General features: G+C 45.8%; 2 protein-coding genes across 2 annotated transcripts in view; one reads left to right on the forward strand and one right to left on the reverse strand.

Annotated features, from left to right (window-relative positions):
• IL6R (interleukin 6 receptor) overlaps positions 1–14,657 on the forward strand; it is a 73,756-nt gene extending 59,099 nt beyond the window's left edge. The window contains exons 7-10 of the mRNA XM_073566841.1: positions 12,904–12,923; positions 13,000–13,060; positions 13,216–13,321; positions 13,478–14,657. Of these exons, the coding sequence (XP_073422942.1) occupies positions 12,904–12,923; positions 13,000–13,060; positions 13,216–13,321; positions 13,478–13,643 (353 nt within the window). The 3' untranslated portion in view covers positions 13,644–14,657. The remainder of the gene's footprint in view (positions 1–12,903; positions 12,924–12,999; positions 13,061–13,215; positions 13,322–13,477) is intronic.
• Positions 14,658–14,944: 287 nt separating this feature from the next.
• The window catches only part of SHE (Src homology 2 domain containing E), a 36,786-nt gene continuing 25,536 nt past the window's right edge, over positions 14,945–26,194 (reverse strand). Inside the window, exons 3-6 of the mRNA XM_073566842.1 lie at positions 17,128–17,421; positions 16,819–16,969; positions 16,615–16,734; positions 14,945–15,342 (exon numbers count right to left, since the gene is read on the reverse strand). Of these exons, the coding sequence (XP_073422943.1) occupies positions 15,159–15,342; positions 16,615–16,734; positions 16,819–16,969; positions 17,128–17,421 (749 nt within the window). The 3' untranslated portion in view covers positions 14,945–15,158. The remainder of the gene's footprint in view (positions 15,343–16,614; positions 16,735–16,818; positions 16,970–17,127; positions 17,422–26,194) is intronic.

Genomic DNA, 26,194 nt, shown 5'->3' on the forward strand with positions numbered 1-26,194 from the left:
AATACTGACCCCTGTGGTACCCCACTGCTAACCGTGACCCAGTCCTAGTGTGCTCCATTAATAACCACCCTTTGTTTCCTATCCCTGAGCCAGCTTTAACCCACTTACACATATTTTCCCCTATCCCCATTGTTCTCATTTTATGTATCAACCTTTTGTGTGGCACCGTATCAAAAGCTTTTGAAAAGTCCATGTACACCACGTCCACTGCATTCCCTTGGTCCAGTCCTGAACTTACCTCTTCATAAAAGGTTATCAGATTAGTCTGACAGGAACGGTCCCTTGTAAATCCATGTTGATATTGGGTCATGAGGTTATTCTTCTCCAGATATTCCAGTATAGTATCTCTTAGAAAACCCTCCAGGATTTTACCCACAGTTGAGGTTAAACTTACTGGCCTATAATTTCCAAGTTCAGTTTTTGTCCCCTTTTTGAATATTGGCACCACATTTGCTATATGCCAGTCCTGTGGTACAGACCCTGTTATTATGGAATCTTTAAAGATTAAAAATAATGGTCTATCCTTGACTGTGCTTTATTCCTGCAGTACTCAGGGGTGTATCCCATCCGGGCCTGGGGATTTGTCAATTTTAGTGATTTTTAGACGCCGCTGTACTTCCTGCTGGGTTAAGCAGGTGACATTTAATGGAGAATTTTTATCCCTGATCATGTTATCCGTCATGGGATTTTCTTGTGTAAATACTGTTGAAAAAAAGTCATTTAGCATATTGGCTTTTTCCTCATCCTCATCCACCATTTCACCCAGAATATTATTAAGGGGGCCAACACTATCATTTTTTAGCTTCTTACTATTTATGTAGTTAAAGAATATTTTGGTATTATTTTTACTTTCTCTGGCAATGAGTCTCTCTGTGTCAATCTTTGCTGTCTTGATTTGCTTTTTACAGAATTTATTTAATTTTCTGTATTTTAATGCCTCATCACTACCTACTTGCTTTAATTCTCTAAATGCTTTATTTTTATCTCTTACTAGCTGAAGAGCCCGGCGCTGCCCAGGCATAGTAACTAACTGTGGTTAGTTATAGCAAATTATAATTATCCTCCATCCCATAGTCCCGTGCCCATATACCCATCATACATATCCACGATCCCATAGGCCCGTGCCCATTTACCCATCATACATATCCTCCATCCCATAGTCGAGTGTCCATATACCCATCATACATATCCTCCATCCCATAGTCCCATGCCCATATACCCATCATACATATCCTCCATCCCATAGTCCCATGCCCATATACCCATCACACATCCTTCATCTCATAGTCCCATGCCCATATACCCATCATACATATTCGCCATCCCATAGTCCCGTGGCCATATACCCATCATATATATCCGCCATCCCATAGTCCAGTGCTCATATACCCATCACACATCCTGCATCCCATAGAGCCGTGCCCATATACATATCCTCCATCCCATAGTCCAGAGCCCATATACCCATCACACATCCTCCATCCCATAGTCAACCATTATGACATCATAATGAGTGGCGTGGCTTGCAACCTATGATGACATCAGCATCGCCATGGCAACCATTATGACATCATGAGGGGCGGGGCTTGATACACACACACTTTTTCCCCCATTATGTAGATGGGGCAAAATTGTTTGGTGAATTGGAACGCGGGGGGGTTAAAATTTTGCCTCACAACATAGCCTAGGACGCTCTCGGGGTCCAGACGTGTGACTGTGCCAAATTTTGTGGCTGTAGCTGTGACGGTGCGGATGCCAATCCCGGACACACACACACACACACACACATACATACATACATACACACATACATACATACATACATACATACACACACTTGAGCTTTATATATTAGATTGCACCCCTTAAAGCTCTATTTAGCCATAGTGGTTTCCTCCTATTTCTAGCATGTTTATTCCCATACGGTATATATTGTGCACAGGTCCTATTCAGGATGCTAATAAATGTCTCCCATTTTCTTTGCGTATTTTTATGTCTCAGGATATCGTCCCAGTTAATTGCACCAAGATCATCTCTCATCCGTTGGAAATTTGCCTTCCTGAAGTTTAGTGTCCTTGTAACCCCTCTACTACACATCTTATTAAAGGATACATGACAACTTATTAATTTGTGATCTCTATTACCCAAGTGACCCTCAACCCTTATATTTGATATGCGGTCTGGCCTGTTGGTTAATATTAGGTCTAGCAGTGCCCCCCCTCTTGTTGGGTCCTGAACCAGTTGTGAAAGGTAATTGTCTCTCATAGTTGTCAGAAACCTATTACCTTTGCTGGAACTGCAGGTTTCGGTTCCCCAATGTATTTCAGGGTAGTTGAAGTCCCCCATAACAATGACTTCTCCTTGAGTCGTTGCTTCATCTATTTGCTTTATGAGGATATTCTCTGTTGCTTCCATTATTTTTGAAGACTTATAACAAACCCCTATCAGTAACTTATTATTTTTCCCCCCTCCCCTTATCTCTACCCACAGGGACTCTACATTTTCATTAGATTCATATATATTATCACGCAGGATGGGTTTTAAGGATGATTTTACATATAAACACACGCCTCCCCCTCGCTTATTTGTTCGGTCATTTCTGAACAGACTATAGCCCTGTAAATTAACCGCCCAGTCGTGGCTCTCGTCCAGCCATGTCTCAGATATCCCCACCATGTCATAATTATGTTCCAACAACATTAACTCCAATTCCTTCATTTTGTTGGCGAGACTCCTGGCATTAGTATACGTGCACTTTATGTATCTCTCTGTACCTCTATTCTTTCTTAAATTATTAACTGTTCTAACCCCACCCCCAATTTCATTATTTGTGCCCAGGTCTCTATCTGCACTGTCTTCCTCCTATAAAAGGAATACCCTCCCCCCGTCCCTAGTTTAAACACTCCTCCAACCTTCTAGCTATTTTCTCCCCCAGCACAGCTGCACCCTCCCCATTGAGGTGCAGCCCGTCCCTAGCGTAGAACCTGTAGCCAACTGAGAAGTCGGCCCAGTTCTGCAGGAACCCAAACCCCTCCTTCCTACACCAATTCCTGAGTCACTTATTAACCTCCCTAATCTCCCGTTGCCTCTCTAGCGTGGCACGTGGTACAGGAAGTATTTCCGAAAATACCACCTTGGAGGTCCTTGCTTTAAGCTTACAGCCTAATTCCCTGAAATCATCTTTAAGGACCTTCCACCTACCTCTAACTTTGTCATTTGTGCCAATGTGCACCATGACCGCTGGATCCTCACCAGCCCCTCCCAGTAATCTGTCAACCCGATCAGCGATGTGTCGGACTCGAGCGCCAGGTAGGCAGCACACCGTTCGACGATCCCTGTCTTTGTGACAGATTGCCCTATCTGTTCCCCTAATAATTGAGTCTCCCACTACCAGAACCTGTCTGTCATGATCCATGCTGGATCATGACAGATAAAAAGCACATGTAATCTTTTTTTTTTTCCTTAAGCTGTGTGCTTAAGTTTGGTTTTGCCCCGGTGGCCATTAGGATTATTACACAGTGGTGTTTTTTGTTCTAGTTTGCCCCCGGTGGTGGTGAGCATCATTGCACTCTGGTTTCTTTAGTTTAGTGCATGTGATTATAAAGCAGGTGTGATTGCTGGCTCTTACCTATAAAAGAGTGTCAGGTGTTGCAATCACTGTTGTTGATAGTGTTCATTTCAACCATCCTTGGTGGAGGAAGGATCTAGAGAGAGGTCCTGGCAACTCAGTCAGAGCCCTGTTGTGGAAGGAGTCAGAGGGGATTTCCTTGCAGCTCTGACAAAGCTTGATGGCAGCTATTCAGGAGGAAAGCTGCATTCTGGTGGTGGACTCTGTTGCTGGGAGCAAGAGCAACAGAGCAAAGCTAAGTGGTGTTTTCCTGTCTGTATTTTTCCTGGTGTGTATTAGTACAGTGGTGGCGCCAGTGCCTGCATCACCCAGCTCCCTAGCAAGGGATAGGTGTAGGGTGTGCTAGGGTGACAGGTATCCTGATCGGCGCCCGGTGCGGAACCCGCCTAGGGAACGTTAGGAGTGTGAGGGACACTTACTCAGGGGAGTGCAGGAGGTCTCCACGTCCCCGCTCCCTATCGCAGGGCCCTCCGTTGTAACCATTTTCCCCTTCTCCCGTGTCTTGTCACACAGGACAGTTTCACGTGCTGTGTCTTGTTTTTTCAGTTACCGGCCTGCTGGTCGCGTCACACAGGACTGGTCCACGTGACATCACCAACCATACATTTTTCTCTGGTGAGCCAAGGGCCAAGTTCAGACCAGGGAGCAGTTGCTGCTGGCCCTCACTGAGGTTAGTGAGGAGCTGAATGATGTGTTTCAGCGGAATTATGGGTCTGAGGCTTATCCTCTGTCTCAACTAGAGGGGCCATATACGGCTTTGGCGAGGATGTGCCATGGAGTCCCTGCTGGGGAGCAGGACTTGCTTATACAGGCGGACGTTCCCAGGCAGGTGGGTGGAGTCGGTGTCCCAATGGTGCTGCCTGGTGTTCCCCAAGGTGAAGGGGTGCGTCCCTGTAGTGAGCAGACTAATGATTTAGTCCTTGGCACTGACGCCGAAATTTCTGTACTATCAGAGAAGCCGTGCCCCCCTGGTTGTGTGGAGGAAGACGACCTGGGAGTGTATATTTCCTCCTCGCCTTCAAAAGGTACTATGTCAGCAGAGGTGATGGTTGACGAGGTACCTGAGGGCATACCGGTGCTTGTGAACAGTGGAGCAGAAGTCAGTCTGGTGGATGCTCAGTTTGTCCAGACTCACAGTCTGAGTGGTGAGATCCCGGACAAACTCATAAGCGTCCAGGCCATTAACTCTGTCCCACTGAGCCAGGGGGGGTTAAACCAAGTCGTAGAAGACATTGAGCTGCATAGCGGACATCAGGATGTGTCCCAGCCATACTACGTCTTGGAGGGAAATCCAGCACCTATCGTTGTGGGCCCCCCTTGGTCTAAAAAACACAACCCGGTCTTAGATTGGCAGACTAGGGAAGTAGTCAACTGGGAGCAGTCGTGTGTGGGCTGCTGCCTAGGGGCTACTGTCTCTGCCGTCTTTCTACTAACATCCCCATCCTCTCCCGTGAGAGCAGCGGAGGGGCTGCAGGAGAGTAGGGGCAAGGCTCAACCCTCGCCATTAGCCAACCCTGGGAGGCGCAGACCACGTGGTGGAAGGGGTTGGAGGGTGGTGTACCCTGTGGTGAATTGCGGGGGGTGTGAGTGTGGTGACACAGGGGGACGCCTCTGTTGTCAGTTCCAGAAAGAGTTCACCCTATTTTGACAAACGAATGTGTGGCAATAAACGTTCAGGTCCGGACCTGTGTGTGAACGAGCATGTATGGGTGGCCACCAAAAACATCCAGTGGAAGTGTGGTGCATGGGTCTGGAATTCTCAGGTGATCGGGCCATATCTGGTGTCGTCTATCCAGGGCCCGGAGACTTACCAGCTGGAGTTACCCACATACTTGCCCATACACCTCTCGTTCCCCAGATCGGCGCTTTGGAGATGGGTGGTGACTCCGGAGCATGCATTGCCAATACCAGCGGTGCTCGTTTGTCATCAACTTGACGTGCAGGTAGTTGCTGGGGTGAACTCTGGACCTGGGCGTCCCCACTGTAGGTGGCTCCCTGATGAGGAGCAATCTTGAGGGTCCAGAGGTCCCTCATTAAGGGGAGGGTACTGTCATGATCCATGCTGGATCATGACAGATAAAAAGCACATGTAACCTTTTTTTTTTTCCCTTAACCTGTGTGCTTAAGTTTGGTTTCGTATATATAAAGCCACCTCTAGGGGGAGATAACTTTATACAGATGTATATATAGTCACCAATAGGGGGAGCTCATTGTGTACAGATGTATATACAGCCACCACTAGGGGGAACTCACTATATACAGATGTATATTTACAGTCACCACTAGGGGGGAGCTCACTGTATACAGATGTGTATATACAGCCATCACTAGCGGGAGCTCACTGTATACAGATGCATATATGCAGCCACCAGTAGGGGGAGCTCACTGTATGCAGATGCATATATTCAGCCAACATTAAGGGTAGTTCATTGCATACAGATGAATATACAGCCACCACTAGGGGTGGCTCAATGTATACAGATGTGTATATACAGACATTATTAGGGGGATCTCACTGTATACAGCTGTGTATACAGTCACCACTAAGAGGAGCTCACTCTATGCAGATGTATATATACATACAGTCATCACTAAGGGGAGCTCACTGTGTACAGATGTATATATGCAACCACCAGTAGGGGGAGCTCACTGAATACAGATGTATATATACAGCCAGCACTAAAGGTAGTTAATTGAATGCAGATGAATATACAGCCACCACTAGGGGTGGCTCAATGTATACAATTGTGTATATACAAACATTACTAGGGGGATCTCACTGTATACAGATGTTTATACAGTCACCACTAGGAGAAGCTCACTGTGTACAGATGTATACCTACAGCCACAAATAGGGGGAGCTAACAGTGGACAGATGTGTATATATATACAGCCACCACTAGGGGGAACTCAATATATACAGATGTGAATATACAACCACCATGAGGAGAACCTCACTGTATGCAGATGTGTGTACTATATACAGCCTCCACTGGGGAAAGCTCACTGTATGCAGATGTATATATACAGCCATCACTAGTGAGAGCTCACTGTATAACAAATGCATATATGCAGCCACCAATAGGGGAAGTGCACTGTATACAGATGTGTATATACAGCAAGCACTAAGGGTAGTTCAATGTATACAGAAGAATATACAGCAACGACTAGGGGTGGCTCAATGTATACAAATGTGTATATCCAGACATTATTAGGGGGATCTCACTATATACAGATGTATATATACAGACACCACTAGGAGGAACTCACTGTGTATAGATGTGTATGCAGTCACCACTAGAGGGAGATCACTGTGAACCAATGTGTAAATACATACACCACTAGGGGGATCTCACTGTATACAGATGTGTGTGTGTGTGTGTGTATATATATATATATATATATATATATATATATATATATATATATAGTCACCACTAGGAGGCGCTCACTGTGTACAGGTGCAAGTATAAAGTCACCACTAGGGTGAGATCACTGTGTACAGATGTATATAAACAGTCACTTCTAGGAGGAGCTCACAGTGTAGAAATGTATATATATAGCCATTACTAGGGGGAGATCACTGTATACAGATATACAGTGGGGAAAAAAAGTATTTAGTCAGTCAGCAAGAGTGCAAGTTCCACCACTTAAAAAGATGAGAGGCGTCTGTAATTTACATCATAGGTAGACCTCAACTATGGGAGACAAACTGAGAAAAAAAAATCCAGAAAATCACATTGTCTGGTTTTTTTTCATTTTATTTGCATATTATGGTGGAAAATAAGTATTTGGTCAGAAACAAGCAATCAAGATTTCTGGTTCTCACAGACCTGTAACTTCTTCTTTAAGAGTCTCCTCTGTCCTCCACTCATTTCCTGTAGTAATGGCACCTGTTTAAACTTGTTATCAGTATAAAAAGACACCTGTGCACACCCTCAAACAGTCTGACTCCAAACTCCACTATGGTGAAGACCAAAGAGCTGTCAAAGGACACCAGAAACAAAATTGTAGCCCTGCACCAGGCTGGGAAGACTGAATCTGCAATAGCCAACCAGCTTGGAGTGAAGAAATCAACTGTGGGAGCAATAATTAGAAAATGGAAGACATACAAGACCACTGATAATCTCCCTCGATCTGGTGCTCCACGCAAAATCCCACCCCGTGGGGTCAGAATGATCACAAGAACGGTGAGCAAAAATCCCAGAACCACGCGGGGGGACCTAGTGAATGAACTGCAGAGAGCTGGGACCAATGTAACAAGGCCTACCATAAGTAACACACTACTCCACCATGGACTCAGATCCTGCAGTGCCAGACGTGTCCCACTGCTTAAGCCTGTACATGTCCGGGCCCGTCTGAAGTTTGCTAGAGAGCATTTGGATGATCCAGAGGAGTTTTGGGAGAATGTCCTATGGTCTGATGAAACCAAACTGGAACTGTTTGGTAGAAACACAACTTGTCGTGTTTGGAGGAAAAAGAATACTGAGTTGCATCCATCAAACACCATACCTACTGTAAAGCATGGTGGTGGAAACATCATGCTTTGGGGCTGTTTCTCTGCAAAGGGGCCAGGACGACTGATCCGGGTACATGAAAGAATGAATGTGGCCATGTATCGTGAGATTTTGAGTGCAAACCTCCTTCCATCAGCAAGGGCATTGAAGATGAAACGTGGCTGGGTCTTTCAACATGACAATGATCCAAAGCACACCGCCAGGGCAACGAAGGAGTGGCTTCGTAAGAAGCATTTCAAGGTCCTGGAGTGGCCTAGCCAGTCTCCAGATCTCAACCCTATAGAAAACCTTTGGAGGGAGTTAAAAGTCCGTGTTGCCAAGCGAAAAGCCAAAAACATCACTGCTCTAGAGGAGATCTGCATGGAGGAATGGGCCAACATACCAACAACAGTGTGTGGCAACCTTGTGAAGACTTACAGAAAACGTTTGACCTCTGTCATTGCCAACAAAGGATATATCACAAAGTATTGAGATGAAATTTTGTTTCTGACCAAATACTTATTTTCCACCATAATATGCAAATAAAATGAAAAAAAAACAGACAATGTGATTTTCTGGATTTTTTTTCTCAGTTTGTCTCCCATAGTTGAGGTCTACCTATGATGTAAATTACAGACGCCTCTCATCTTTTTAAGTGGTGGAACTTGCACTATTGCTGACTGACTAAATACTTTTTTTCCCCACTGTATATATATATATTCACCAATAGGGGAAGCTCATTGTGTACAGATGTATAAATACAGCCTCCAATAGGGGGAGCTCACAATTGACAGATGTATATATACAGCCACCACTAGGGGGAACTCACTATATACAGATGTATATATGCAGTCAACACTAGGGAGCGCTCACTGTATACGGATGTGTATATACAGCTATCACTAGCGGGAGCTCACTGTATACAGATGTGTATATACAGTCACTTCTAGGAGGAGCTCACTGTGTAAAAATGTATATATATAGCCATTACTAGGGGAAGCTCACTGTGTACAGATGTGTATATACAGTCACCATTAGAAGGAGCTCACTGTGTACAGATGTATGTAAACAGTCACCACTAGGCAGAGATCACTGTGTAGAGATGTATATTTACAGTCACTTCTAGGAGGAACTCTGTTGTGAATTCTCTTTCTGGGCTCCCTCTGGTGGTTACTGAAGGTAGTGGAGCTGGTCAGATTGACAGAGGTGTTGCGAGTTCTCTTTCTGGGCTCCCTCTGGTGGTTACTGGAGGTAGTGGAGCTGGTCAGACTGACAGAGGCTTGCCACCTGATAATGATAATGACGTCTGGAGATCTGGGGTTTCTGACTGGAGTATTTAAGACAGCTGACTTCCTTCAAGCCCTGCTGGTGATTTTCTTCCTGTGCCTTCTGACGTCTGATGTCTCCTGCTCTGTTCCTGCATGGTTCATCTAAGTGGTTCATTTGCTAGTCTTTTTGCATTTGATCTGTTTTTTTCTATCTCTGCTTTGTGCTGGTCAGCTTGCTCCTGCTGGGGCTGTGCTGGATCACCGCCCATATGTTACTGCTTGTGTCAGTTTGTTCTGTCTCCTGTTATATTGGTCTCTTTTTACTTTGCTTTCAGTATATACCAGAGTGCTGCTATAGTGGGGCGAAGTCGTGTGACGTCAGTGTTTTTTGAGCATCAGACCTGTTGTTTTTTTCAGGGTTTTTTGCATGATTGCAAGACAGTGTCTTTCCTTTCCTTTCCTGTCCTGTCTAGTCAGTCTGGGCCCCATCATTTGCTCAGTCTATTTTTCTGCCTGCGTTTGTGTTTTCATCTTGTCTCCCCGACAATATATGTTTGGGGGCTATCTATTTATCTATTCCTTTGGGGTCTGCTCCGTGGCAGTTTAGATTTCCCCTTTCTTGCTTTAGGCTGAGTTAGCTCTCCGGCTGTGCCGAGGGGTCTAGGGCATCGTAGGTACGCTCCACGGCTACTGCTAGTTGTGTGGATATATATACTAGCTGAAGAGCCCGGCGCTGCCCGGGCATAGTAACTAACTGTGGTTAGTTATAGCAAATTATAATTGTCCTCCATCCCATAGTCCCGTACCCATATACCCATCATAGATATCCTCCATCCCATAGTCGAATGCCCATATACCCATCACACATCCTCCATCCCATAGTCCCATGCCCATATACCCATCACACATATTCTCCATCCCATAGTCCCATGCCCATATACCCATCATACATATTCGCCATCCCATAGTCGAGTGCCCATATACCCATCACACATCCTTCATCTCATAGTCCCATGCCCATATACCCATCATACATATCCTCCATCCCATAGTCCCGTGCCCATATACCCATCATACATATCCGCCATCCCATAGTCCCGTGCCCATATACCCGTCATACATATCCTCCATCCCATAGTCCAGTGCCCATATCCCCATCACACATCCTCCATCCCATAGTCCAGTGCCCATATACTCGTCATACATATCCTCCATCCCATAGTCCAGTGCCCATATACCCATCACACATCCTCCATCCCATAGTCAACCATTATGACATCATAATGAGTGGCGGGGCTTGCAACCTAAGATGACATCAGCGTCGCCATGGCAACCATTATGACATCATAATGAGGGGTGGGGCTTGATACACACATACACTTTTTCCCCATTAAGAAGATAGGGGCAAAATTGTTTGGTAAATTGGAACGCGCGGGGTTAAAATTTCGCCTCACAACATAGCTTAGGACACTCTCGGGGTCCAGACGTGTGACTGTGCCAAATTTTGTGGCTGTAGCTGCGACGGTGCGGATACCAATCCCAGACATACACACATACACATACATACATACATACATACACACCCACATTGAGCTTTATATCTAATATATAAAGCTCAAAGTGTGTATGTATGTGTGTATGTGTGTGTGTGTGTGTATGTTTGTTTGTATGTCCGGAATAGGCATCCGCACCGTCGCAGCTACAGCCACAAAATTTGGCACAGTCACACGTCTGGACCCCGAGAGTGTCCTAAGCTATGTTGTGAGGCGAAATTTTAACCCCGCGCGTTCCAATTCACCAAACAATTTTGCCCCTATCTATCTACTGGGGGAAAAAGTGTTTGTGTGTCAAGCCCCGCCCCTCATTGTGATGTCACAATGCCCCTATTTGCATACTGGGGAAGCAGTGTGTGCGCGCCAAGCCCCGCCCCTCATTATGATGTCACAATGGTTGCCATGGCGACGCTGATGTCATCAAAGGTTGCAAGCCCCGCTGCCGCTCATTATGATGTCATTATGATGTCATAATGGTTGACTATGAGATGGAGGATGTGTGATGAGTATATGGGCACCGGACTATGGGATGGAGGATATGTATGATGGGTATATGGGAACGGCACTATGGGATGGAGGATATGTATATGGGCACGGGACTATGGGATGGAGGATATGTATGATGGGTATATGGGAAGGGGACTATGGGATGGAGGATGTGTGATCGGTATATGGGCACTGGACTATGGGATGGAGGATATGTATGACGGGTATATGGGCACGAGACTATGGGATGGCGGATATGTATATGGGTACGGGACTATGGGATGGAAGATGTGTGATGGGTATATGGGCACTGGACTATGGAATTGAGGATATGTTTGACGGGTATATGGGCACGGGACTATGGGATGGTGGATATGTATATGGGCACGGGATTATGGGATGGAGGATGTTTGATGGGTATACGGGCACTGGACTATAGGATGGAGGATATGTATGATGGGTATATGGGCACGGGACTATGAGATGGCGGATATGTGTGATGGGTATATGGGCACTCGACTATGGGATGGAGGATATGTATGATGGGTATATGGACACAGGACTATGAGATGAAGGATGTGTGATGGGTATATGGGCACTCGACTTTGGGATGGAGGATATGTATGATGGGTATATGGGCACGGGACTATGAGATGGCGGATATGTATGATGGGTATATGGGCACTCGACTTTGGGATGGAGGATATGTATGATGGGTATATGGGCACGGGACTATGAGATGGCGGATATGTATGATGGGTATATGGGCATGGGACTATGGGATGGAGAATATGTATGATGGGTATATGGGCATGGGGCTATGGGATGGAGGATGTGTGATGGGTATATGGGCACTCGACTTTGGGATGGAGGATATGTATGATGGGTATATGGGCACGGGCCTATGGGATCGTGGATATGTATGATGGGTATATGGGCACGGGACTATGGGATGGAGGATAATTATAATTTTCTATAACTAACCACAGTTAGTTACTATGCCCGGGCAGCGCCGGGCTCTTCAGCTAGTATTAGATATATAGTCACAACTTGGAGGAGCTCACTGTGTACTGATGTGTATACACAGTCACCATTAGTTGAAGCTCACTGTATACAGATGCATATATACAGCCACCACTAGGAGGAGCTCATCGTGTACCGATGTGTATATACACAGTCACCACTAGGAGGAGCTCACAGTGTACTAATCTCCTACACAATCACCACAAGAGGTATCTCACTGTATACAGATGGATGTATATATGCACCCATTAGGAGTAGCTCACTTTATACAGATGTATATACAGCCACCACTAGAGGGAGCTCACTGTTAGTTCAGGAATTGATGTGTAGATTTGTGTGTCCTTAGCTTCCCCTGGTGGCAACTGTAATTCTCTCACTTTTTCGGTCAGACAGCAGAGCCCCCATCCTGATAATTTGGGACATTAATCCCCCTTTTATTCCTTCCACAGATGGAGCCGCAACTACTCAGGTAAGTGTGAGATCCGAGGAAGCAGGACCTTCCTGACATCAAAGATCTGTCATTCATATACGGCTTTCCTGATCAGGTGCCCAGCAAAGAGCACACCCTGATACCCCAGCAGACTCAGGACCCCGGAAATAATGAGAGTAAGTAAAGATGGCCAGTCATTGACTCCCTGGGAGGGAAGGCAGGATAATGATGTTAGGAGTGTAGGTTAACGATGCCAATACTTGGGGTAGTGTTTGATATTTGGGGTACAGATCTTCCTCGGTGTTTGGTGATGTTTGCACTTTCCTCACAGTTGGAGTGCCAGAGGTGGATGTTATGGGAGGGACTCTTCGATCTTGGATCGCCCCGTGTATCAGTCTCGCACTAGTCATTCTTCTCCTCTTCGCACTGTGGATCAGGTGAGCCCCTGACCTTCCTCCATTCCTGTATCATTATATATGGGGGGCTCTGATATCGGTGTGACAACCTCTGGGACTGCGGTTGGCAGACACATTGGTTGTCACCTGGACATATTTAAGGGGCCGACACATGGCAGTGACGCTCTTCTCTTGCAGGTACCAGGAGATGAGGATGGTGAAGATGCACTGCGGGTTCCTGCGTTCTCTATTCCAGTCCTCGTCTGTAGAGGACACGGTGCAGCCGCCGACGGTGACTGAATCTCTGGTGTCCGTGCAGTCTTTGGTGCTGGTCACCATTCCTCCATTACTGGAAGGAGAGTGAAGAAAACCATGAGATAACCAGTGTCATCACTGGGGATCAGCCTGGATGGTGGACCCATCAGAACACTGCGGACGGACGCCGCCACATGTGACTGTGCCACCAGTGTACATGGTGACAATGACATGAGTGTCACCAGTAACAGTCAACATGGTGAACAGGAAGTTAGTGTTTCCTGGAAATGACTCCCTTCAAACAGCTGGAACTATGAACAGGATACTGATGTTGAGAATTGGAGTTGATCGCTGGGATTTTGCAGTCAGGACTTTGCATTCTTAAAGGGCAAAACCACTGAAAATGTAAAGTCTATGGGAGAAAGTCCTAGTGAAAAAGATATGCCTCTTGAGGCCACCTGGCTCTTAATGAGGTCTCACAGATCACTGCTGGAGTCTCAGGGCTCTCTGCGGGATCTAGGGGCTCTCTATGGGGTGTCAAGGTTTCAGTGCTCGCTGCGGGTCTCAGGGCTCTGTGCTTGGTCTCAAGGTCTCGATGCTCGCTATGAGGTCTTGGGGGGGGAGGGTCTCTCCTGGGTCTCAATGCTCACTATGGAGTCTCTGCTAAGTCTGAAGGTCTCGATGCTCACTCTGGGGGCTCAAGGTCTTAGTGCTTGCTGTAGGGTCTCTGCTTGGTCTCAATGCACTGTGGAGTCTCAGGGCTCTGTCCTGGGTCTCAAGATCTTGATGCCCACTGTTGGGTCTCTTCTAGGTCTCAAGGTCTTGGGAATTGCTGCAGGGTCTCTGTGTTCTCAGGGGCTCTTTACTACCTGCATGTCTCGGGGGGGGGGGGGGTTTGACTTTTTGAGGGATCTCGTTCACAGGATTTTGTGTGGTCTCAAAGTTACATGACTGTCAGCAGGGTCTTGGGGGGGTTAAATATTAACTGTGGGAATTTCTAGGGACTTTCCGTGGGGTTGGCCTATCATTACCCCCCCCATCAGTCAAGTCACTGTTTCTGTCTGGACTCGTTGATTGTGTCATGTTCATTGCTTTTCTGGAATAAAAATGGAAGGAGACTGTTCTCAAATGTCTGTAACATCGTGGCCCAATAGGGGCCAATCCTTGGGGGTAGGAAGAACCCTAAAAGTCTCATGACCGAGTAGGAACGAGCAGTCGCCAATTGAAGGGGGTTCATTCACACCCCACCTGTAACTCTATCTACCACATCTTCTGCCTGACAACCAGCACCTCCATAGATTAGCTCTGACAATAATATACCACAGATCCACACACCGCATAGTGATGGGTACTGCACCTTATCCTCACCACATCACTACAACCATCATCATTATTCCCACAGACAGAAGCTGAATGTACAATATCTTTATTAGTATACAGGTATAATACAAGCAGATACATGGCGGAGGCTCGCTGCCCTGACTCCGGGGGGCCACACATCCAGTTCAGACTCTGAGTCAGGACTCCATTCCTCACCTCCTTTGTCCTTCCAACACTTGCTTTACTTTCATCATATATAGAAAAAGCTGAAAAAAGGGGATAGCCATTGCAGGAAAGGTCGAGGTCACTGGCCCCTTGGCACTGGGTATAACAGGCTCATGTGTTCGGCCCCCTTGAAGGGCAGCTTCTGGCTGGAGTAGTAGTGGATGACCTCCGGGATGCTGCAGAAGACGCCGCTTGTCTGGTTCAAGGTGAATTTGTTGTCTTTTGTTTGGGCAACGATAATATGGACGCACCCTTGGCTGGTCCTAGCAAGAAGTGGAGAAAGGGTCATTGTACCAACATCCGCCATCCTCCCGCTCTATACAGGACAGGGGTCCATCAGTGGAACGAAGGCTGCCAGACTCAAGACCTGCCAGCATACATGCACTGGTGAGGGATTGCCACTGTCAGGGCCCAGCGCCCCAGGGAATGAAAGAATTTTAATGGAATGGTATAGAGCCTGAATTAATTTTAGGGCGGCACAGTGGCTCAGTGGTTAGCGCTGCAGCCTTGCAGCGCTGAGGTCCTGGGTTCAAATCCCACCAAGGACAACATCTGCAAGGAGTTTGTATGTTCTCCCTGTGTTTGCGTGGGTTTCCTCCGGATTCTCCGGTTTCCTCCCACATTCTAAAGACATACTGATAGGGAATTTAGATTGTGAGCCCCATCAGGGACAGTGATGATAATATGTGCAAACTATGTGTAATAGCACATATGTAATAGCAAAATATGTGTAAAGCACTGCGGAATATGTTAGCGCTATATAAAAATAAAGATTATTATAATTTTAGGGGTCTTGCATTGGACCGGAATAATTTTAGCATCTGGAAAATGATTCTTTTACTTATTTATTTAGGGGTCTGATTTTGAGAAATAATTTTAGTGGCCTGGTTTTGGGGTCTAAATTATGCTTTGGGGTTTAGCTTGGGGCCTGATCATTTCAGAATCCTTGTCCAATTTGAGAATTTAAATAAAAACTTGGCATTAAGGTGAATTGAAGCTGAATAGTTTTAAATTTTTATTAGCAATCCCAAAGATGCAAAAACATTTTGGTTTGTATTAGACCTTCTTCAGTGTGCGGTATCCACCGCTGGTTGCAGGTAGGTAAGCGCTTGCCAGCCTGCACCCAGCGGTGGATACAGTGGTGTCACTACGCGCTCATTTATCTTATGTCTCGGAGTCTGAGCAGTCCGCACACTGATGAAGGTTTAATACAGACCGAAACGTGTTTGCATCTTTGGAATTGCTAATAATAATTTAAAATTATTCATCTTCAATTCACCTGAGTGCCAAGTTTTTTTAAATCAATCTCTAACTGGATTGGATCCTACTCAGGCAACAGATAGCAAAAGTGCCGTGGTTATCTCATTGGATGGTCTAAATGTAAGGACTGGGGTCTTGACACCCCCTACACACAGTATAACAGTCTGAAGCTTTGGGTTGGGGGCCTGTTATCCACAGCATTCTGGAATTGATTGGTTCGCAGTAAAACTATATGCAATAATTAGGGTTGTGGGTCTTGCCCCGGTATTACTCACTTTAGGGCGATGGAATATTTGCTGTTGCCGGATTCGCTGTTGCGCAGTAGGTAGCTCGCCTCACGGCATGACTGAAGCCGACTCTCTGCCTCCGCTCGCGTCACTGTGCCATGATACCAACTGTACCCAGAAGAGGGAGCACAATTTGTTAGAAACTGTGGGAAGAATCCAGAGAACCGGCCCCCACAGTGCTCCAGCACTCACCTCTGCTTCTCCAACGACAATGTAGGGTCCACCTTCTCACTTGGATCCGGCTGCGATTGCTTCAGGACTTTAGCGGTCCAGCTCTTCTGGCGCTGGTGCAGCCGGCCAGCCTCCTCCTTCACAGGGCTGTGCTCGCAACCTTCAAATTGAACTGCATGAGAAGAACACAAGACGGGGAGGATGTGAGGTGCAGCCTTATGTGGTCAATGCTCCCCTCACCTTGAGCTGGACATGGCACCTATTAATTTATTGACACACTGTGACAAACCATCAGCTCTGTGAAAACAGGGGGGGGAAGATGACACTTACCAGAGAGCGCCCTCACGATGTGCTCCTTCTTCCATTCCCACGGCTGCTCGTACTCCTCAGCAGGACGCTCGTCGTTCTCCGGTCGCTGTCCATCTGGTGGTCGCTGCTTCTGCTCCTCCATGTTAAGCTCTGACTCAGGGGGCTCGTATGGCATGTCGTACAGCTGGGGGGGTTTCACCAGGAGCTCCTGCGATCCTTGTCGCTTTACCTCAGTCTTCCCCTCGTTCTGGGAGCCAATCTCCATCAGGAGGAGCTCAGTGATCAGCTGATCCCTGGATCCCCGCCGCCGGATCTCTGAAATTTTAAAGGGCAGCGTTATAAGGGGTCACCTGAACAATGCAAAAAGGAAGAGTGTCATACCCAATGCAGCCAGAAGACAGAGCCATGTGCCCTATTCATATCCTTGATCACCTGGATCTTATGGGATCTGTTATAAGAAGCTATTGTAAGAAGGAAGATGCTGTAGAGTCAGAAGCCAGATGGGTTCTCCCCAGCTGCCTCTGCCCATTCTCCTGCCCTCTGCTCCATGGTCTGGATTGTCTTGGCGTCAAGGCAACGGAGCCCATCCTGTTTGCCGCCACTTCATCCTTCCTCTTGGAGCAGAACCGCTAGCCATCGGAAGCCGTCCTGAGAGGCAGGAAACGGCCAGGGGAAGTCACACCCAGCCACGCAGAGTTTGGAAAATACCTTTAATGAACGGTCTGGGAGCATGGAGAGAAGCAGGGGTTCATGTAAACACATGGTGGGGTGCCCCATAAATTACACAGCGGTGATTGAAAACTGGAGTTTCCTCCTGCAGGGCGCGACAGAGAGCAGAGACTGGAAGATACGTCATCTGCCACAACTGTCCCCGAAGGGATGGATATGAAGGGATTAATGTTTATATCCGTCCTGACAGCTGGTTTATTTCATCAGTTTACTACTTGGATGGAGGCACAGGGGACAAAGTGTCTGACAGCGGCACAAAGAGGGCGAGAAAGTGATATCAGCGCTGTAATATATCATTATATGTGGGAAGCGGTGATGTTACTGCTGTAATATATCATTATATGTGAGGTGCGGTGATGTCACTGCTGTAATATATCATTATATGTGAGGAGCGGTGATGTTACTGCTGTAATATATCATTATATGTGAGGAGCGGTGATGTCACTACTGTAATATATCATTATATGTGAGAAGCGGTGATGTCACTGCTGTAATATTTCATTATATGTGAGGAGCGGTGATGTCACTGCTGTAATATATCATTATATGTGAGAGCGGTGATGTCACTGCTGTAATATTTCATTATATGTGAGGAGCGGTGATGTCACTGCTGTAATATATCATTATATGTGGGGAGCGGTGTTGTCACTGCTGTAATATATCATATGTGGGGAGCGGTGATGTCACTGCTGTAATATATCATTATATGTGAGGAGCGGTGATGTCACTGTTGTAATATATCATTATATGTGAGGAGCGGTGATGTTACTGCTGTAATATATCATTATATGTGAGGAGCGGTGATGTCACTGCTGTAATATATCATTATATGTGAGGAGCGGTGACGTCACTGCTGTAATATATCATTATATGTGGGGAGCGGTGATGTCACTGCTGTAATATATCATTATATGTGAGGAGCGGTGATGTCACTGCTGTAATATATCATTATATGTGGGGAGCGGTGATGTCACTGCTGTAATATATCATTATATGTGAGGAGCGGTGATGTCACTGCTGTAATATATCATTATATGTGGGGAGCGGTGACGTCACTGCTGTAATATATCATTATATGTGAGGAGCGGTGATGTCACTGCTGTAATATATCATTATATGTGAGGAGCGGTGATGTCACTACTGTAATATATCATTATATGTGAGGAGCGGTGAGGTCACTGCTGTAATATATCATTATATGTGGGGAGCGGTGAGGTCACTGCTGTAATATATCATTATATGTGGGGAGCGGTGAGGTCACTGCTGTAATATATCATTATATGTGGGGAGCGGTGAGGTCACTGCTGTAATATATCATTATATGTGAGGAGCGGTGATGTCACTGCTGTAATATATCATTATATGTGAGGCGCGGTGATGTCACTGCTGTAATATATTATTATATGTGAGGAGCGGTGATGTCACTGCTGTAATATATCATTATATGTGAGGAGCGGTGATGTCACTGCTGTAATATATCATTATATGTGAGGAGCGGTGATGTCACTGCTTTAACCCCTTCACGACCTTTGACGACACATAGGCGTCATGAAAAGACGTGCCAAAACGACCCATGACGCCTATGTAACGTCATGACTTTAAAGCCCCCCCTGCGGGTCGGGTGACCGGGGTCACTGAAAGGTCACCCGACCCGCAGATACAGGGGGCTTTGTTCTTCACCACAGGGGGCGTGGCTTCACCCCCACGTGGCTACGATCGCTCTGATTGGCTGTTAAAAGTGAAACAGCCAATCAGAGCGATAGTAATATTTCAACAATGAAAATTGACAAATATTACAATCCAGCCATGGCCGATGCTGCAGTAGCATCGGACATGGCTGGAGACCGTGATCCGACCCCCCCCCCCCCACGACTCACGGGGCCGATCGGCCCCCGATACCGACTGACGGCAGCAATGTGCCGCCGCCGTCATCATCTGCTCCCCCTTCCCTAGGCTCCCCCCCCCCACCTTCCGACCCCCCCCCTCATCCCCCCGGTGCCTCCGATGTCCCTCTCCTGCTCCCGGTGTCCCGCGGTCCTGCTTCATGGGCGCCGCCATCTTGGAAAATGGCGGGCGCATGCGCAGTGCGCCCACCGGCTGCAGATTCATTCATTCTATTTTGATCACTGTGAGAGTTTATCACAGTGATCAAAATAGAATGAAAAGTAAATAAACAACCCCTTTTATCACCCCCATAGGCAGGAACAACTAATAAATTATTTTTATTTTTATTTTCCCATTAGGGTTAGGGCTAGGGATGTAAATAGGGCCAGGGTTAGGGTTGAAAATAGGGTTAGGGTTGGAATTAGGGTTAGGGTTGGAATTAGGGTTAGAACTAGGTTTAGGGATGTGTTGGGGTTAGGGTAGGAGTTAGAATTGAGGGGTTTCCACTGTTTAGGCACATCAGGGGGTCTCCAAACGCGACATGGTGCAACCATTGATTCCAGCCAATTTTGCGTTCAAAAAGTCAAACGGTGCTCCCTCCCTTCCAAGCCCCGACGTGTGCCCAAACAGTGGTTTAGCCCAACATATGGGGTATCAGCGTACTCAGCAAAAATTGCACAACAACTTTGGTGGTCTAATTTCTCCTGTTACCCTTGGGAAAATAAAAAATTGGGGGCTAAAAATTATTTTTGTGGAAAAAAAAAATGATTATTTTATTTTCACGTCTCTGCGTTATAAACTTCTGGGAAGCACTTGAGGATTCAAAGTGCTCACCAGGCATCTAGATAAGTTCCATGGGGGGGGGGTCTAGTTTCCAAAATGGGGTCACTTGTGGGGGGTTTCTATTGTTTAGGCACATCAGGGGCTCTGCAAACGTAACGACAACCGCAGACCTTTCCATCAAAGTCTGCATTTCAAAACGTCACTACTTCCATTCTCAGCCCTTACGTGCGCCCAAACAATGGTTCCCCCCCACATATGGGGTATCAGCGTGCTCAGGACAAACTGGACAACAACTTTTGGGGTACAATTTCTCCTGTTATCCTTGTGAAAATAAAAATTTGCGAGCTAAAAAATCATTTTTTGAGGAAAAAAAATGATTTTTTATTTTCACAGCTTTGCGTTATAAACTTCTGTGAAGCACTTGGGGGTTCAAAGTGCTCACCACACATCTACATAAGTTCCTTGGGGGGTCTAGTTTCCAAAATGGGGTCACTTGTGGGGGTGTTCCACAGTTTAGGTACATCAGGGGCTCTGCAAATGTAACATGACGCCCGCAGACCATTCCATCAAAGTCAGCATTTCATAATGTCACTACTTCCCTTCCGAGCCCCGACGTGTGCCCAAACAGTGGTCCCCACCCACTTATGGGGTACCAGCGTACTCAGGACAAACTGGACAACAACTTTTGGGGTCCAGTTTCTCCTGGTACCCTTGTGAAAATAAGAAATTGCGCACTAAAATATCATTTTTTGAAAAAAAAATAAATATTTTTTATTTTCACGGCACTGCGATATAATCTTTTGTGAAGCACTTGGGGGTTCAAAGTGCTAATTATGCATCTAGATAAGTTCCTTAGGGGGTCTAGTTTCCAAAATGGGGTCATTTGTGGGGGTGCTCCAATGTTTAGGCACACAGGGGCTCTCCAAACACGACATGGTGTCTGCTGACGATTAGAGGTAATTTTCATTTCAAAAAGTCAAATGGCGCTCATTCCCTTCTGAGCCCTGCCGTGCGCCCAAACATTGGTCCCCCCCACATATGGGGTATCGGTGTACTCAGAACAAATTGCACAACAACTTTTGTGGTCCAATTTCTCCTGTTACCCTTGTGAAAATAAAAAATAGCGTGCTAAAAAATCATTCTTGAGGAAAAAAAATGAATTTTTATTTTCACTGCTCTGCGTTATAAACTTCTGTGAAGCACCTGGGGGTTCAAAGTGCTCACCACACATCTAGATAAGTTCCATAGGGGGTCTAGTTTCCAAAATGGTGTTACTTGTGGGGGGATTTCACTGTTTAGGCACACAGGGGCTCTCCAAACTCGACATGGTGTCCGATAACGATTGGAGCTAATTTTCCATTCAATAAGTCAAATAGAGCTCCTTCCCTTCCGGGCCCTGCCCTGCACCCAAACAGTGGTTTATGACCACATATGAGGTATTGGTGTGCTCAGGAGAAATTGCCCAACAAATTTTAGCATCCATTTTATCCTGTTACCCATGTGAAAATGAAAAAACTGAGGCTAAAAGAAAATTTTTGTGAAAAAAAGTCCTTTTTTTTTTTTACCGATCAATTTGTGAAGCACCTGGGGGGTTCAAAGTGATCATTATGCATGTAGATAAGTTCCTTGGGGGGTCTAGTTTCCAAAATGGGGTCACTTGTGGGGGAGTTCCAATGTTTAGGCACACAGGGCCTCTCCAAACGTGACATGGCAACAGCTAAATATTCCAGCATGTTTTCCATTCAAAAAGTCAAATGGCGCTCCTTCCCTTCTGAGCCTTGTCATGTACCCAAACAGTGGTTTATGACCACATATGAGGTATCGGTGTACTCAGGAGAAATTGCCCAACAAATTTTAGGATCCATATTATCCTGTTGCCCATGTGAAAATTAAAAAAAAAAAAAAAAAAAAAAAAAAAAAAAAAAAAAAAAATCGATGCTAAAAGAAAATTTTTGTTGTAAAAATTAAAATGTCCATTTTTTCTTTCCACGTTGCTTTAGTTCCTGTGAAACACCTGAAGGGTTAATAGTCTTCTTGAATGTAGTTTTGAGTAGCTTGAGGGGTGCAGTTTTTAGAATGGTGTCACTTTTGGGTATTTTCTGCCATATAGACCCCTCAAAGTGACTTCAAATGTGAGGTGGTCCCTAAAAAAAATTGGTTTTGTAAATTTTGTTGTAAGATGAGAAATCGCTGGTCAACTTTTAACCCTAACAAAAAAAATATGTTTCCAAAATTGTGCTGATGTAAAGTAGACATGTTGGAAATATTATTTAGTAACCACTTTGTGTCACATAACTCTCTGGTTTAACAGAATAAAAATTAAAAATTTGAAAATTGAGAAATTTTCTAAATTTTTGCCAAATTTCTGATTTTTTCACAAAGAAACGCAAAGATTATCGACCTAAATTTACCACTAACATGAAGCCCAATATGTCATGAAAAAACAGTCTCAGAATCGCTAGGATCCGTTGAAGCGTTCCTGAGTTATTACCTCATAAAGAGACCCTGGTCAGAATTGCAAAAAATGGCCAGGTCATTAAGGTCAAAATAGGCTGGGTCATGAAGGGGTTAAAATATCATTATATGTGAAGAGCGGTGATGTCACTGCTGTAATATATCCTTATATGTGAGGAGCGGTGATGTCACTGCTGTAATATATCATTATATGTGAGGAGCTGTGATGTCACTGCTGTAATATATCATTATATGTGAGGAGCGGTGATGTCACTGCTGTAATATATCATTATATGTGGGGAGCGGTGATGTCACTGCTGTAATATATCATTATATGTGAGGAGCGGTGATGTCACTGCTGTAATATATCATTATATGTGGGGAGCGGTGATGTCACTGCTGTAATATATCATTATATGTGAGGAGCGGTGATGTCACTGCTGTAATAAATCATTATATGTGGGGAGCGGTGATGTCACTGCTGTAATATATCATTATAAGTGAGGAGCGGTGATGTCACTGCTGTAATATATCATTATATGTGGGGAGCGGTGATGTCACTGCTGTAATATATCATTATATGTGGGGAGCGGTGATGTCACTGCTGCAATATATCATTATATGTGAGGAGCGTGATGTCACTACTGTAATATATCATTATAAGTGAGGAGCGGTGATGTCACTGCTGTAATATATCATTATATGTGAGGAGCGGTGATGTCACTGCTGTAATATATCATTATATGTGAGGAGCGGTGATGTCACTGCTGTAATATATCATTATATGTGAGGAGCGGTGATGTCACTGCTGTAGTATATCATTATATGTGGGGAGCGGTGATGTCACTGCTGTAATATATCATTATAAGTGAGGAGCGGTGATGTCACTGCTGTAATATATCATTATAAGTGAGGAGCGGTGATGTCACTGCTGTAATATATCATTATATGTGAGGAGCGGTGATGTCACTGCTGTAATATATCATTATATGTGAGGAGCGGTGATGTCACTGCTGTAATATATCATTATATGTGGGGAGCGGTGATGTCACTGCTGTAATATATCATTATATGTGAGGAGCAGTGATGTCACTGCTGTAATATATCATTATATGTGGGGAGCGGTGATGTCACTGCTGTAATATATCATTATATGTGGGGAGCGGTGATGTCACTGCTGCAATATATCATTATATGTGGGGAGCGGTGATGTCACTGCTGTAATATATCATTATATGTGAGGAGCGGTGTTGTCACTGCTGCAATATATCATTATATGTGAGGAGCGGTGTTGTCACTGCTGTAATATATCATTATATGTGAGGAGCGGTGATGTCACTGCTGTAATATATCATTATATGTGGGGAGCGGTGATGTCACTGCTGTAATATATCATTATATGTGAGGAGCGGTGATATCACTGATGTAATATATCATTATATGTGGGGAGCGGTGATGTCACTGCTGTAATATATCATATGTGAGGAGCGGTGATGTCACAGCTGTAATATATTATATGTGAGGAGCGGTGATGTCACTGCTGTAATATATCATTTGTGAGGTAGCGCTGTCATGTAAGTAAGGGGTTCTCGCTTGCAGCGATCGAAAAACACATCCGGCACAGGATTTTCCAACAAATCATAGTCTATGAGGTTTATTCATCCTTCATAAACCTCCAGCAGCAATATACACAGCATTACAGGAGAGCGTCCATTATACAGGCTATTTAGCCCCAGGGTTATCTCACCCACGTCAGGGTTCCCATATGGCTGTTTCTCCAGGCCGCAGAAGTCCACTCACTCCTCAGGGACTCTCAGATACTGGCCGCCATTACACACACACAGCCGCTCCACTGGCTGCTGTTAGTGAGGAGATCCTTCTCCTCACGGGACCTTCCAAACTGGACCAATCAGGTCCCAGCATTCACTCCATGCTACCTAACCTGGCCACATTATATGGTCCATAGCCACGCCCACCGGGTCACATGACTATGACCTCACCACAGGTCCTTCACACAGACATATATACTTTACAATAGCATTCATAAACATACATATGTCTCTATCTCAAGGTCACCCACCTTGAGATACATAATGGCTCTTCAACCACTCACACTCTTGGGACATCCACACAGCGCCCCCTCGTGGACACAGTGGTCATTACACCACATACCTCCCCCCTATGTTCAAACACACAACATCACACCAGGGTTTCGAGACCGGGCACGTATTGCACCTTGCCCCACAGGTCGAGAGAACTGTCTCCATTTGTCATACGGCCTCATCTCTACATTAGGCCTCCCCCGCCCCCAGCGGTCATAATACCGGTCATTGTCTTTGACCCTCCAGTCACGGTCTGTCTGCATCATCAGACACTGTTTAGTCACCACACTGTTACAGTGCCCCTTGTCACCTGATCTTTCTCTCATTGACCGTCTCTCTCGGTTGGTGCGGTTATAAGTCTTAGTCGATCCTGCTGTCTGGCATGAGTCTGACTCAGTCAACGTCTCACAGGAACTACAGCCCTTCAACCTCGTACGGTCTGTCGAATTGCCACTCGCTGACATTCTTCGGCCATCTGCCATGTCACTTCTTGGCGGTACCCCTGGGGTCCTTACATCTTGGTATGAAGGCGGCCGCCACCTGGTATTCCGCACTTCTTTATTAATCCGCTGGCGGTCCAGCTTCAACTGTTCAATCTCTTGCAGGTACCCCACTCTATACTCCAAGAGCAATTGAAAGTTCCTCAGGCTTTCCATGGAGCCAACCACCATCATGGGAATCCTTCCCACTTCACCAGACACCTGGTCTTCGTCATCAGGAGGGATCCTCACCCTCACCACACCGGAGACATTCACAAGGTCCTGCATCACCTTCCCGGACCTTCCAATGATTCTCCCAATCAGAGCTTTGGGTACCGGAACCACATCTTTCCTCAAACCCAACCGATCCATAGCCTCTCTTGCTATCTCTAGGCGTCGAGCAGCCTTCATATTACTCCGCCTAACCAATTGTTTGACACGTAGACACTGCAAATGCATCTCTTTCAGGACAGCTACTCGGTTTGATGTGTTTTCCCTAGCTGATACTATCACCAACTGCCGAGTCTCAGGTGCCCAGTGCACCTTACACGCTTTGACCGCCTCTTTGAAAGCCTCATGCACACCTTCCTCAGCACAGGCTTCTTGCATGTCTTCTGGTACATCAATTACAACCTTGAAGGTCGTGGACTTGCTCTC

This window comes from Dendrobates tinctorius, unplaced genomic scaffold (genome assembly GCF_039654945.1).
Source record: "Dendrobates tinctorius isolate UK_male_01 unplaced genomic scaffold, ASM3965494v1 ptg000019l, whole genome shotgun sequence".
NCBI lineage: Eukaryota > Metazoa > Chordata > Amphibia > Anura > Dendrobatidae > Dendrobates > Dendrobates tinctorius.